Source organism: Suncus etruscus, chromosome X (genome assembly GCF_024139225.1).
Source record: "Suncus etruscus isolate mSunEtr1 chromosome X, mSunEtr1.pri.cur, whole genome shotgun sequence".
NCBI lineage: Eukaryota > Metazoa > Chordata > Mammalia > Eulipotyphla > Soricidae > Suncus > Suncus etruscus.
Window position 1 is genome coordinate 51,431,934 of NC_064868.1, and position 11,382 is coordinate 51,443,315.

Here is an 11,382-nt window from a genome sequence, read left to right on the forward strand (position 1 = left end):
ACCTTTGTACATGATGTTAACTGGACGTCTAAACTCTGGTACAAGACAAGGTTGCCCCCTCTCACCACTCCTATTTAACATAGTACTGGAAGTACTTGCTAGTGATTAGGCAAGAAAAAGATATCAAGGGAATCCAGATAGGAAAAGAAGAAGTCAAGCTCTCACTGTTCGCAGATGACATGATATATTATACTTAGAAAACCCTAAAGACTCTGTCAAAAAGCTTTTAGAAATAATAGATGCATATAGCAATGTAGCAGGCTATAAAATTTACACACAGAAATCAATGGCCTTTTTATCACCAATAATGATAGGGAAGAAATGGACATTAAGAAAACGACCCCATTCACATTAGTGTCACACAAACTCAAATACCTTGGAGTCTACTGACTAAAGTTGTGAAGGACCTATAAAAAGAAACTATAAAACCATGCTACAAGAAATAAGAGAAGACACAAGGAAATAGAAATCCATACCCTGCTCTTGGATTGGCAGGATTAATATCATTAAAATGACAATACTCCTCAAAGCTTTGTACAGATTTAATGTGATCCCTCTAATGATACCCATGACATTTTTCAAAGAAGTGGATCAAACACTGAAATTCATTTGGAACAATAAACACCCACGAAAAGCTAAAGCAATACTTAGAAAAAGGAATATGGGAGGTATTACTTTCCCCAACTTTAAACTGTATTTCAAAGCAATAATTATCAAAACAGCATGGTATTGGTATAAAGACAGACCCTCGGGTCAGTGGAACAGGCTTGAATACTTGGGAGAATGTTCCCCAGATATACTGTCACCTAATTTTTGATAAAGGTGCAAGAAATCCTAAATGGAACATGGAAGGCCTGTTCAATAAGTGGTGTTGGCACAACTGGCTAGCCACTTGTAAAAAAGGCGAACTTAAACACAGCCTAATCTTCTTGAAGGAATTTGAATATGAAGAGATTGGTAACAGGTAGAAAAATCAGGATATGCTCATTTCTATACTTGAATGTGAGAAATACAAAATGTCGGGTTATAAGTACAGTTCCTTATAGGTGTGAAACAACAATGCGACTATGAAAAGAGATTCTGAAGACACACATTGATTGTGCCTGAATCCCATCTTGACTACTTATTGATTGGTTCTATAACTCTGGGGAAAGGACTTCACCTCTCTATGCCATGGTTTATTCACTAATAATGCAATTGTGAATATTTCTTCTCATAGTTATGAGTACTGAGTAAAATTATAGAACAGTGTATGTCATGCATTGCTAATATTCTGATCCCTCAGAAATTCTTATTGTAGCCACAACTTCTCAGGTCTTCTGAAGACAGGAGTAGGCCTATGTTGCCAAGAGAAAGCAAAGAAATGTAATCACTGAGCTGGTCTGTGTGACTGTTGTGCAGTTGAGAAGGTAGAGCCTTTTAAATGCTCTCAGCACCTTCTTTCCAGATTCTCAGAACTCCAGATGTCCCAAATACAGGTATCCACTACACAGTGGTTAGTAGATCCATAAAGCACTGGATGGATAAAATCCAAGATACTGAGAAAAGAAATACCATGCATTTTTTATCTGTTCCATTGAAAATTTAGGTTTTAAGACTCACATGACCTATAGGATTTTTAAGTCCTCTATTAAAAGAAAAGGACTGGCAAGAGGAAAAGAAACTACTGTAATAAATATAAAATAGTTTATCTTTTTTGAGATGTTTTTATTGCTTGGGGGGGGGGCACACCTGGTGACACTCAGGGATTACTCCTGCTATGCGCTCAGAAATCACTCCTGGCTTGGGGGACCATATGGGACTCTGGGAGACCAAACAGTGGTCCATCCTAGGTTAGCACAGTCAAGGCAATTGCCCTACCGCTTGCACTACCATTCCTGCCCCTTTCTTTGAGATATTTTGTGTGATGTTTTATATCATTAACTTTTCTGATATTCTGCAGATGGGCAGTTGAGATTCAGAAAGGTTTATAACTTGAGTGAGGTCATTCAACTTAGGGAGCACAGACCCACACTTGAGCTCTCATTTCAGAGTTGCTACATTTTTTGCTCTCAAATAGCCCGTTTTCAGTTTGCATGCTAGGTACATATTTTTTGCTGATTCTTCAGCTGTAAGGCTTTGATCAAGTTATTTGGAGGAGGTACTTGTCCAGAAGTGCTCAAAGTTTCTGAGAGATTCCTGAGGGCTTGAGGGGCAATAATGGGGTTCCAGGGATTAAATTCAGGTTGGTAGAATTCTAGGCAAGTGTCCTACCTGCTGTGCCCTACTCTGAGTTACTTTTTTTTCTCCGAGTTATTTTCTGTTTTCTCATCTGGAGACTGATGAATTTTCCTTTTAGGTAAGTTCTGATGATTAAATGAGATAAAGTATTTAAACTGCCTTAACTTCTAGCATGTGTTTAGCTATTAAATATGTCATGACCTACCTTTTAAGACACAATGCTAGGACTAAAACCCACATTTCTGAACTCATTTAGTCTTCTCTTGCCACTTTACTGTCTAGTGGCATGATGATAAGAATGGATTATACCAAAGAAACAATTTCGGGTATCAAAAAGCCTGTATGTTATGTTTATATTATATCTAAGATATATTTGAGGTGGAATTGGGTAATAGAACCATATGTACTGTTTTCTGCATTTCTTTCTAAGAAATTCGTTTTCTACTCCTAAATTATACCTCCCAATGGCTTTTATTTCAGGAACAGCAAAAAGTTCAAAAGAAGAAATACATCAAGAAGAAACCATTGTTGAAGGAACTAGAACAGCCTTGCCCTCAAGACTCCAGTCTTAACAATGCAGTACCAGCTCCCACTCTGGCCATTACACCGCAGATTCTCACCTCTTCATCTTTGCCGCCTCCTGAGCCTAAACAAGAAGTGCTCTCTGGAAGTCTTGTTGACCATGAATATACTGCTCGCCCCAATACTTTTGGTATGGCCCAGGCAAACCGTAGCACCACACCTATGGCCCCTGGTGTTTTCTTGACTCAGCGACGTCCTTCAGTTGGCTCACAGAGCAATCAAGCAGGACAAGGTACGACTACCATATGGGTATAGAACTGAGAAGAATCCTAGGGCCACCAGTTCCAAACCCTAAGCTCTGTAATAGAATGAATATTTGGAGAGAACACTTATTAGGTATTTGATATCATAGGACATGAAGAGACAATGACTGTCATTAAACAGAGACAAGCATAGATATGGTTTTAGAAAGATCCTTCTAGTGACCAGAATGGAGGGTAGGTTGCAGATGGGAAGTCTAGGGAGGAAGTATATATACAAGTTCAGGTTTAAAGAAGAGATTGGGACTCTAACAAATGAAATGAGAAAGAGGAAATTGATCAGCCATGGAAGAGGTCACATGTGACATAGGAGGTGATTTGATGTGGGGAGAGAAGAGCTGGGTCAGGAAATGCGAACCTGTGTTTTCTTTTTTTTTGGACTCAGAGCCAAGTCCCTAGAGTATACAGCTCAAGTTGTAAGTTTCTAATAAAAAAAGATTGAGTAAAAAAATTAAAAAAACCCATCAAAGCCCCTGGAAGTCAATATATATATATATATATATATATATATATATATATATATATATATATATATATATATACATACATACATACATACATACATACATACATACATACATACATACAAAAAATGAAGCATTTCCCATTCAAAAAAAAGACTCTGAGGATGGCAATTTTAGGACTTCAAACTATAATCACCAACTGGGCATTTTCTTTTTTTTAAATAAATTATCTTTATTTAAACACCGTGATTACAAATATAATTTAGTTGTATGATTATAGTCATGTAAAGAACACCCCCCTTCACCAGTGCAGGATTCCCACCACCAATTTCCCAGATCTATCTACTCCCCACCCCACCCACACCTGTACTCGAGACAGGCTTTCTTTTTCCCTCATTCATTCACATTGTTATGATAGTTTTCAGTGTAGTTATTTCTCTAACTGCACTTATCACTCTATATGGTGAGCTTCATGTCATGAGCTGCACCTACATGGGAAGATGGGGGGAAATAAGGGTTGGGACTGAGGCAGTAAAATATTAGAAATGAGATTTGTAGGGCAGTATCAAGGTCATAATACAAGATGGATGTTATGGATATATAAAATATATGCATACAATACTATCAATAGGAAAACAAGGAGAAAAAAATTCCCAACTGGGCATTTTCTTATCCTGGTGAGCAGAATAAAAGAATGGGGAAGCACAGTCAACTTGCAGAATTTAGTAAGGAAAATGATTGGAACCAAAGTCATCATTGAGGAAAAGGAACCCAACTCTTAACAAGAATTTATAGCTGCTGCAGGAGGTAATAGGAAGAGCCAAGGCATGTGTTTTGGATGGAAGTAGTTGAGGAAGACATCTTTCCCAGAGCTAGGTGTAAGGAAGAAATGAAATGAGTTGGGAGGCAAAGGAATGGGGTGAGGTATGAGATGGATATTTGAGAGTAATTTGTGCTGGAGGTGCTATTGGACTCTTGCCTTTATTTTCCTTTCTCCTTAGGAAAGCGTCCCAAAAAGGGCCTGGCCACAGCAAAGCAGAGACTTGGCCGTATTCTGAAAATCCACAGAAATGGCAAACTACTCCTGTGAACCTCCTTGTGTGCTGATCCTGATCCCTTCAACCCCATTGCCTTCTCCATTGTCAACTCTCGGGGCACTCCTGGATCATATTTGCCCCAGACAAGGTGCTGAGGCGCATTGTCCTGCTTTCTTGGAACTGACCAAAGGCAAAGACTTCCCCCAACACCCTTCCCAACTTCTAAAGCATCCTGCCTTTTTATCCATGCCTGAGTTGCTGTTCAATGGGAGATTTCTAGCAAAGTAATATCTTCTGCTGCCCCAATACATTTTCTATTCCATAGGCTTTGTCTGCCCTTTAATCTCATCTCCACTTAAGAGATGGATTCCCAGAGGAAGAGAGACATGAAGAGAGCCTGAATCCCTGGGTATTTATTTCCCTGTCCCTGGGAGTCCAACATTTAACACTTTCCATAGCTATATTCTGTCTCTACTAACTCATCTACATCTGCTCTTTCTTTCTTCCCCTTCTCACCCAGTCACCATGTCACTCACTTCCAGTCTCTGCCCCTTCTTGCCAAATGTTTCATGAAAATAAAATAAGAGGGCCTAGAGTTTCCTTATTGCCCCAGTGTAGACCATTTTAGAAATGGCCTAGAAGGACCATGGACTGACTGCACTCATCCTTGGGAAGAAAAGAGATTCCTGTCATTTCTCAGAACAGAGAGAGGAACGATGCCTAAACCCTTGATATGATTTCATAGCCCATTGGAGGGAATTACTTTAGGGTGGCTAAAAATGAAGCCCCCTGTATCAGAGTGAGACACTAGGATCTTCCAGGAATGAAGTCCTGAAATACATTATCCATATGGCTTTTGCAAAACCCAGCAGGTGAAAAACCATCTCCAGAAGCTTGAAAGAACCTATATCTGAAACAGACAACCCTGGCTTTATGGCCAGCTATCTTTACCTATACCACAGAGGTGGACCTGGACCTTTTCGGATGTGGCAAGACAGTTCAGCCCTAGGTTCTACATGGGGAACCTCCTGCTGCTTTTCCCACCTGAAGACCTCAGAACTCACACTTTCAATCCTGGTCTTTGCACTTCTAGACATTGAGTCAGCACTCAAATTATGTGCAGAAGGGCCACTCAGAAGCTCGCATATAGAAGACACACTATCTGCAAAGGATCAGATCATCAGATTAACCCTGTTCACTTTGTGTACATCGCTGTTATCCAGAAAGTGCCCACCCCCTCCTCTCTCTGCCATAGTTTCCTCCACTTCTGTTGATCTTGCCTCCATGGCGACCTGGACTGGAAGGAGAATGCCCTTTTCATTTTAGCGCTATCCAAGTGGAGCACATCCTTGCCCTTTATTCCCCACTTCACACTCACCCCAGTTAGCCCAGTGTTTCTGGGGGTCTTAATTTTATGCAGGCCACAGGGCATGTATAATTCTTCCATTGTAGTCTTTATGTCTACAGTGTGTCTTTCTTTTCTCCTTAGATCTGTCTAAGCCATTTGCTTTTTTTATCTCGGGGACCCCAGAGGTAAAGCAGTCCTCCATCTAGTCATACCAAAGGCAAAAAGCCTGACTACCTCCCCTTAGCATGTGAGGTCCCCACCTCCCTCCTCTCTGTTTCCACCATTTTGCCTTTCTTGGAGATTTCAAGGCAGCAGAGGTAGTGAGGGGAGGGAAGTATCTCCTGTGTTTCCTGTGTCCCTGAGTAAGCAACTGCCTGAATAGCTCTGGCTGGTGTCACCAAGACCAGGACCCTATCCTTTCTGCCCATTAATCAGCCCTTGATATTTCAATGGCAGCTAATTGCTAGCAAATCTGCCCCACCCCTTCCCTCCTCATTCTGGGCCTCTTTCTCCTTTCTTTGTAAGATGTTTCTATGGAATTGAAACCCTCCCTCCATTGGGTTTCATTTAGTTTAGACTTTAAGAGCCTTCTGTTTTTGTTTCCAATGAAAAGCAAGTTTACCCTCATTTTTGCTTTTCCAAAGAGGCTAGTTTGCCCCACCCCACCCCACCCCGTGTTTCAGGTTCTCAGTGAAGTGATCTGAGAGAGGTTGGGACTGTTAATAACCATGGTTTTCCAACAGTTATTTTTCCACCATTTTATACCTAAAGGTGAATGGAAATATTCTGTGGACTGACAAAATAATGTTTTGCATACTGCCTCTTCAACTTGTTATCACAGGCAGTGCTGTCCCACTCCACTCTGTCATGTGATTCAGATGTACCATGTTTTAAGTGTCAATAACTTTTTGAGAACCGGCAGGAAATTTCTGTAGATCATGGACTGACAATTGAAAACCACTGGTTTAGAACATGGTGAGAGTTACCTCTACTCTATAATTCCCAGCACAGAACTGGGAGTTAGAAAGGGGGCAGAAAGAGAGGATTTCTATTCACCTTTAATATATTTTTACCAAAAAAAGCAGTTTAAAGCAAGCCCACCGCTTCTGTACATGTCTAAATATATTTTTAGAAGTGGGTAGGATTGTGAATTTCTGATGCAGGGCCTTTTTATAAACAGATTAGAATAGCATTGTACTGACTTCCCTATTGTTTCTGCCATGTTTTTTCTTATGTTGTGTTACTAATGTAATTTATATTTTTTTTAGATCCTTCCTTTCCTATAGAGATAAAAGTGATTTATCTTGGCAATTGCTTTGTTTGGATTTTCTTTCTCTTTATTTTTGTAATGAGACGATGTCACCTGCTCATGCACTGTCCCTTCCTCACATCTACTCAGCACTTCCTATTCCAACCTTATGCCTTAAGTGGGGAGAGGACTAGATCCTTGATGTTAAGAGAATTCACATGATTCATACATCAGAAACAGATAATAGAAAGTACAGCAACAGAAAAGAATGCAACAAATCAAACAGCATGTTGGGAAGACATACCCATAATTTTAGTTGGCTGTTTTCAGATACTACACTTGTGTCTTCTTTAAATTAGAGTTCTGGGATATTTTCCCTCTCCTTCATCCTTTATTCATAGTCTTCTCACCTCTCTTTTTTCCCCACACTTAGGGGATCCTCATTTCCTTATGCCAGACTTTACTTTTAGCATTCTGTATATCTCATTTCATCCTCATGAGCACTTGCATCCTACCTGTGAAGAAACAAACATTCCAGTTTTACACATAATAAGTTATGGGACCAACCTGGGTTTGGAAACTGTGTTCATACCAATCTGTTCTATTGCCTCTAATAATTTTTACCATTTATGAAGTTCCTTTTCTGTGCAAGGCATTATTCTATGGTAAAGGTTCCCAAAGTTACTGCTTGCTTGTCAGAAATAACATTGCTTAGCAATTCACCCTATTGGAAGACTACCTCTTTTAAGTGAACAAACAAATCACCTCCCCCCAGTTCCACTGGAGGCTATTATCTTGGGTCACTGTGGTATTCCCCAGTGGGTATCACTTAGTCTAGGAAACACTGGTTTAAGGTTTTCCTGAGGATATTATTTAATTATCATAATTCTCTGTGATAGTTATTAGCTCTATTACATAATGGAGGAGACTGAAACTTGTCAGAGGTTTTCCAACAGCAGGTTCTGGCCTGATTCAGAAGTTCAATTCATTCCCTCACAATATTATAAACCTTTTGGAAGCTCAGTGACACAAAAATTTTTATTGAGCACCTATTTGTAATCTGTAGTACTGAAAGTCATATTCTGAGGAAAACCCTTGGGGTAATGATGAGAACCTCAGTTCCAAATTTACCCTAACTTTCTGTTTCAGGAAAAGTTGCTTACTGTCTGAGAGTCACTGTGAAAGGAGTATGAACCTAATAAGGATTTCTTCATCCTAGATAATCTACTTCTGTGGAGTCCAGGGTGAAATTAACTGGGTTTGGCATGTCAGTTAAATGACTGTTAACTCTTAAACTAAATCCTAGGTATTAATTGGATAGAGATGGTTCTTACTTAAGACATGAGGGAAAAGTGTCTCCTGGTACAAAGGAAGTAGGGAAGGAATTTCAGAGCCCTTGTGGGAATGGTGGCAATGGTGAACTGTGAATTTGCCAATTTCTTCCTCAGTGAGGGCCAAAGCACTATCATTATCTTCAGATTAGAAGATAAACTAGAGGTTGATTAACTTATTCCTTATCCAGACAGGTTCCAGCAGATAAGAAGCCCCTGTCTAGAAATTGGAAGGAGAGAAAATGCATATTTCATCTGTCTTTCTTTTTTTTCCAAAGTGAAGTGAAAGCCCTATTTCTCTGTAACAAGTAATTTGGGGAATATTGCTGGTCTGTTTATCTATTTCAAAATGTGCCTTCTACAGCCTAGATACAAAAGTTTCACACCAATGAATTTTTAAAAATTTATCATAGTAGCTCACTTTATAATCCCTTTCCTTCCTCATGGGGCCATAGCACCTTGTCAGCACCCATCAGATAAAAATAATATAGCGCTATTTTGTACTTTTCCTGTCAGGTGTCTGCATTACATTACACTATATCATATACAATTTTTCAGAGATATTCTCAAACTTCTGATTTTATCACCTGCTGAAGAGTATTTCATTGTTTTCCATTTTTAATAATAACTTCAAAGTTTTTCAGAATCTGTCTCAGCCTAAGAAATGGACTTTAAATATGTATTAGAACACAGAGATCAATGATTTCATCCTACTTCTGCCACCTGTATGCTATTGTATTTATTAAACATTTTCCTTGACTCAATTTCATTATCCATAAAATGAAAATAGGATCCCTGCTTCATAGGGTTCTTGAGAGGAGAGTAGCCAGTGTCTTTAAAGAACTCAATTTACTGGTACTCAAGTGATCAGTGGATATAGTGTAATTTTTCCCGTTTGAAATTTGCCCCTGTGGCTGGAGGTACAGTAGGTGAAGCGCTTGCTTTGCACGTGGCCAAGCAGAGTTTAATTTTGGCACCACATGTTCCTTGAGCCTTGTTAGGAGTGATCCCTGAGTTCAAAGAGGAGTAAACCAAGTGTGGCCTACCACATAAAAAGAAATAAAAGTTACTAAGTGTGTATAAATAAAACCACAGAGAAAGGCTTCAATTGGCAAGAACATATAACAGTTTAAGGTGCCAGAAATTATCTGCTAGTTCAATATCAATTCTATTGTAGTATGTTAGTCTCTTTGATCTCAAGCCCTGTGCATGCTACAGGAAGAATTGATTCTCAAGGAGTATGGAGCATGTGATATATTATGTAGACATGGATATTCAAGTACTGTATTTTTGATAAATACTAGGTACAAACATGAAGTGAGTTGGGAGCATTACAAAAATATGGAATTAAGTTTGAGTTGTAGAAAAGACTTTAAGGAAGATGGGTTGAATATCAAAGAAGCAATATGAACATAGAGCACTCCAGGCATAAGCAAAAGGACAAAGAGTAGTCTGTGTGTGTGTGTGTGTTACTATAAGCCAGGGGTGGCGAACAAGTTCGACACAAAGCCAAAATTTTAAACGGTGAGAGTCAGCCACACCACGCAGTGACCTGCCAAAACACACACTCACACAAAAGCATATAATTTAACAGTAATATATTCAACACATTGCATTTTGCCATTTTGAGTGAGGGTAAAAATCCTGCAGTGATGGTGAAGGGTGTGCTGCGTCCTCCACACTAAGAACTAACGGCAAGATGTGACCCAACATGTGACACACGGGTCCCCCCACCCGCTGGCCCGTGCAGTTGTTTCCGAGGGATGGGAGATGGGATGCCGCAACCTGGGGGTGGGACTACGTGCTCGGAGATCTCTCCTCAGAGGTCCCTCCTTAGAAGCAGCATAACAAAATCCAAACTTGGCAAAGAGCCACATTCATTTTGGCCGGGAGCCACATGTTAGCCACCCCTGCTATAAACTCTTAAATTTTATTAAATAGTGTTAAAAAATGACAAATGTTGGAAGGATGAAACTTAGGTTGGAGAGACCCAATCATGGAGGTTTTTTCCTCTTGAGTTCTGGGGAGGGCACTGATGCAGAATGTAGAGGCCAGTGGGAAGGTGATTGTGAGTCCCTTAAGGTAATGAAAGTAGTGGTTGTAAGAAATGCCAGAAAGATTAAACCATGCATCTTGTTTTCTCCTAAAAGTTATTATGAACAACCTCAAACATTCAAAAAGTAATTATACTATGAGCATTAGTGTATCCTTATGGTAGATACTTTCTTAGGTTTCTAGGTAACACCTAGCAGTGCTCTGTGCTCAGGACCAGGGATCAATCCTGGCAGGACTCCTGCCCATTTGTGGTGCCTGGATCATATTCAGGTTGGCAACATACAATGCAAGCTCCCTACCTGCTGTACTATGGCTCCAGCCACATCACTAATTTCTAAAGTTAGCATTTACTACTTTTTCATCACACATTCTTCACTCTGTCCATAAACATTTCTTATTGTAGTGCATTTCAAAATCACATCTTTACATTCCAAAATACTTAGTGTGCATAGCTAATTAGAGGTTAATATTCTTAACTAAAACCTCCATTCAACAAAATGTACATACCTTGGCATAATTGTTGGGGTTTGTTTGCATTTGTTTGGGGACCATTCCTGTTGGTGCTCAGGGTCTATCCCCAACACAGTGCCCAGGGTTCATCTCAAGTGAGGTTAGGGGACTAATCCCTTGGCTCTAGCATGAAAAGCATATTCTCAGTCCTCTGATCTAATTCCCAAGCCCAAACTCCTTGTGTTTTGATAAATGTATATTACCTGTGTTGCTTACACCTCCAGCATTGGGCTAGAGAGATATTACAGTGGTTAAAGGACTTGCTTATATACAGCCAACCTGGATTCAGTTTCTAGCGTTACATATAGTCTCCTGTGTATCACCAG

The 11,382-nt window shown here is 39.8% G+C and overlaps 1 protein-coding gene across 1 annotated transcript in view; it reads left to right on the forward strand.

Moving 5' to 3' along the window:
• Nucleotides 1–7,222, forward strand: part of PHF8 (PHD finger protein 8) — a 142,419-nt gene extending 135,197 nt beyond the window's left edge. The window contains exons 19-20 of the mRNA XM_049767204.1: nt 2,701–3,034; nt 4,528–7,222. Coding sequence (XP_049623161.1) covers nt 2,701–3,034; nt 4,528–4,616 — 423 coding nt within the window. The 3' untranslated portion in view covers nt 4,617–7,222. The remainder of the gene's footprint in view (nt 1–2,700; nt 3,035–4,527) is intronic.
• The last annotated feature ends 4,160 nt before the right edge of the window (nt 7,223–11,382 follow it).